Source organism: Bubalus bubalis, chromosome 3 (genome assembly GCF_019923935.1).
Source record: "Bubalus bubalis isolate 160015118507 breed Murrah chromosome 3, NDDB_SH_1, whole genome shotgun sequence".
Taxonomy (NCBI): domain Eukaryota; kingdom Metazoa; phylum Chordata; class Mammalia; order Artiodactyla; family Bovidae; genus Bubalus; species Bubalus bubalis.
This window is the reverse complement of record NC_059159.1, coordinates 85,697,564-85,699,517: the sequence shown is the minus strand read 5'-3', so window position 1 is coordinate 85,699,517 and position 1,954 is coordinate 85,697,564. Positions and strand designations below refer to the sequence as shown.

At 43.4% G+C, this 1,954-nt stretch overlaps 1 protein-coding gene across 1 annotated transcript; it reads right to left on the bottom strand.

Moving 5' to 3' along the window:
- Positions 1–533: 533 nt before the first annotated feature.
- LOC102413779 (interferon omega-1-like) lies at positions 534–1,624 on the bottom strand. The gene has a single exon (XM_044939785.2). The coding sequence runs from the start codon at positions 1,323–1,325 to the stop codon at positions 738–740; it is 588 nt and encodes a 195-aa protein (XP_044795720.2). The 5' UTR covers positions 1,326–1,624; the 3' UTR covers positions 534–737.
- Positions 1,625–1,954: the final 330 nt, after the last annotated feature.

Genomic DNA, 1,954 nt, shown 5'->3' with positions numbered 1-1,954 from the left:
GCTAAGCAGGAGGTGACTGCTTCCCTCAGATATCAACCATTCTTTAATGAGTGGGTATAAATTAGTTATGCCTATGACAGCAAGACTAACCTTTTTCTACAATTTCATAATTTCCTTTCTAACTTTTTTTTTGGCACCCTCCACATCTTAGAGGATCTTAATTCCTTACCCGAGGCTCCCTGAGGAAAAACTCAGAGTCCTAACAATGGCACCCACAGAAAATTCTCAGAATTTCACCTTTTGAAAAACATTTCCCAGAAAATGATAGAAATGTTCCACAGTATAAAGTGAACAAATACTATTTTGTGATAGGTATATGTAGACAAAATAAGGATTTAGTTTTTCAAAATAAAAACTCAAGAAATTTATCTTGATAACTATTTAATAAGTAAAACAACAATTCTAATGAAATAGGGAAATATATTTTCTCAATGTTACTACAATGTAAACATACACATCTTTTATATGAAAACATAAATATGATGAAATAAAATATTATATTAACTAAATAAAGAATAAATAAATAACATCAGGGCAGTCATCGCTTATGGATTGATACCCCTGTACTTGATTACTTTTATGGATATAAAAGTAATATATCTTGCTTATTACTACTGACATGTATTGGCTGAGTTAATTCAATAAATTTGGAGGCTAAAGCAGAATTCAGAGTCCTCTGAAATGACCCCGGGTGAGTATACAAGGATGATGTGGCAACTTAGTCAGTGAGAGTCATGTCAAGGTGAGTTCAGATCTCCATCCATCATTCTTAACCTTTCTTGCAAGCTGGTTGATGAAGACAAGGATCTCATGATTTCCAGTCTGACGATTTCCCAGGCACAGTCACTGTATTCCTTGTCTTTCAGGTAGACATGGATGCCCTGGAAGTACCTCTTCATGGCCAGTGTGGGCCCTGCCCTTCTCAGGGCAGAGTCTTCCTCTTCCATCACCGGGCCCAGGCAGGGGTCCAGTTCGTCCAGCTGCTGATGGAGTCCAGTGCGGAGCTGCTCCAGGAGGGTGGTGTCCCAGGCAGCAGAGGCGCGCTCTGTGTGGAAGAGGTTGAAGGTCTGCTGGAGCATCTCGTGGAGCACAGAGAAGGCCTGGGCCTCCTGGAGCTGGCCGCCCTCCACCATCTCCTGGGGGAAAGCGAAGTCTTTTCTGTCCTGCAGACAGAAGCGAGGGGACAGTCTCCTCATTTGGCCCAGGAGCCTGAGGTTCTTCCTGCCAACCAGCATGTGGTTCTGAGACAGGTCACAGCCCAGGGAACCTCCCGGGCCGTAGCTGACCAGCACCAGGGCCATCAGTAGAGAGAGCACGTAGGCCATGGGGAAGATGAGGCTGCTGCTGGCCTGGCTGAGATGGCGTCTGGTGGAACCTTGAGGTAGGTTCTCTGATGCCACTCTTTCTAAGCAAGGCCATTAAATAGGGAACATGGTAGTTTTCATTTTCTAATCATTTCTATACACTTTTACTTCCTTTTTTTGATTTTCATGTACGTATTCACAGGCAATGGCACCCCACTCCAGTACTCTTGCCTGGAAAATCCCATGGACGGAGGAGCCTGGAAGGCTGCAGTCCATGGGGTCATTGAGGGTTGGACACAACTGAGAAACTTCACTTTCATGCATTGGAGAAGGAAATGGCACCCCACTCCAGTGTTCTTGCCTGGAGAATCCCAGGGACGGGGGAGCCTGGTGGGCTGCCGTCTCTGGGGTCGTACATAGTCGGACAGGACTGAAGTGGCTTAGTAGTAGTAATAGTATTCACAATATGATCAAATAAAAGAATCTAAACTATTAATTTTATCTGTTTCCCAATAACTTCAAATGTTCCCAGCCAAGTGGATATGTATCAATGAAATGAGAAGAGTCTTTGTCTTAAGTCAGATGTACTTTTGTAATTACACACATTATTGCTCACTGTCTCTAATGCATAAATGTTGCTCTCCTCTTAT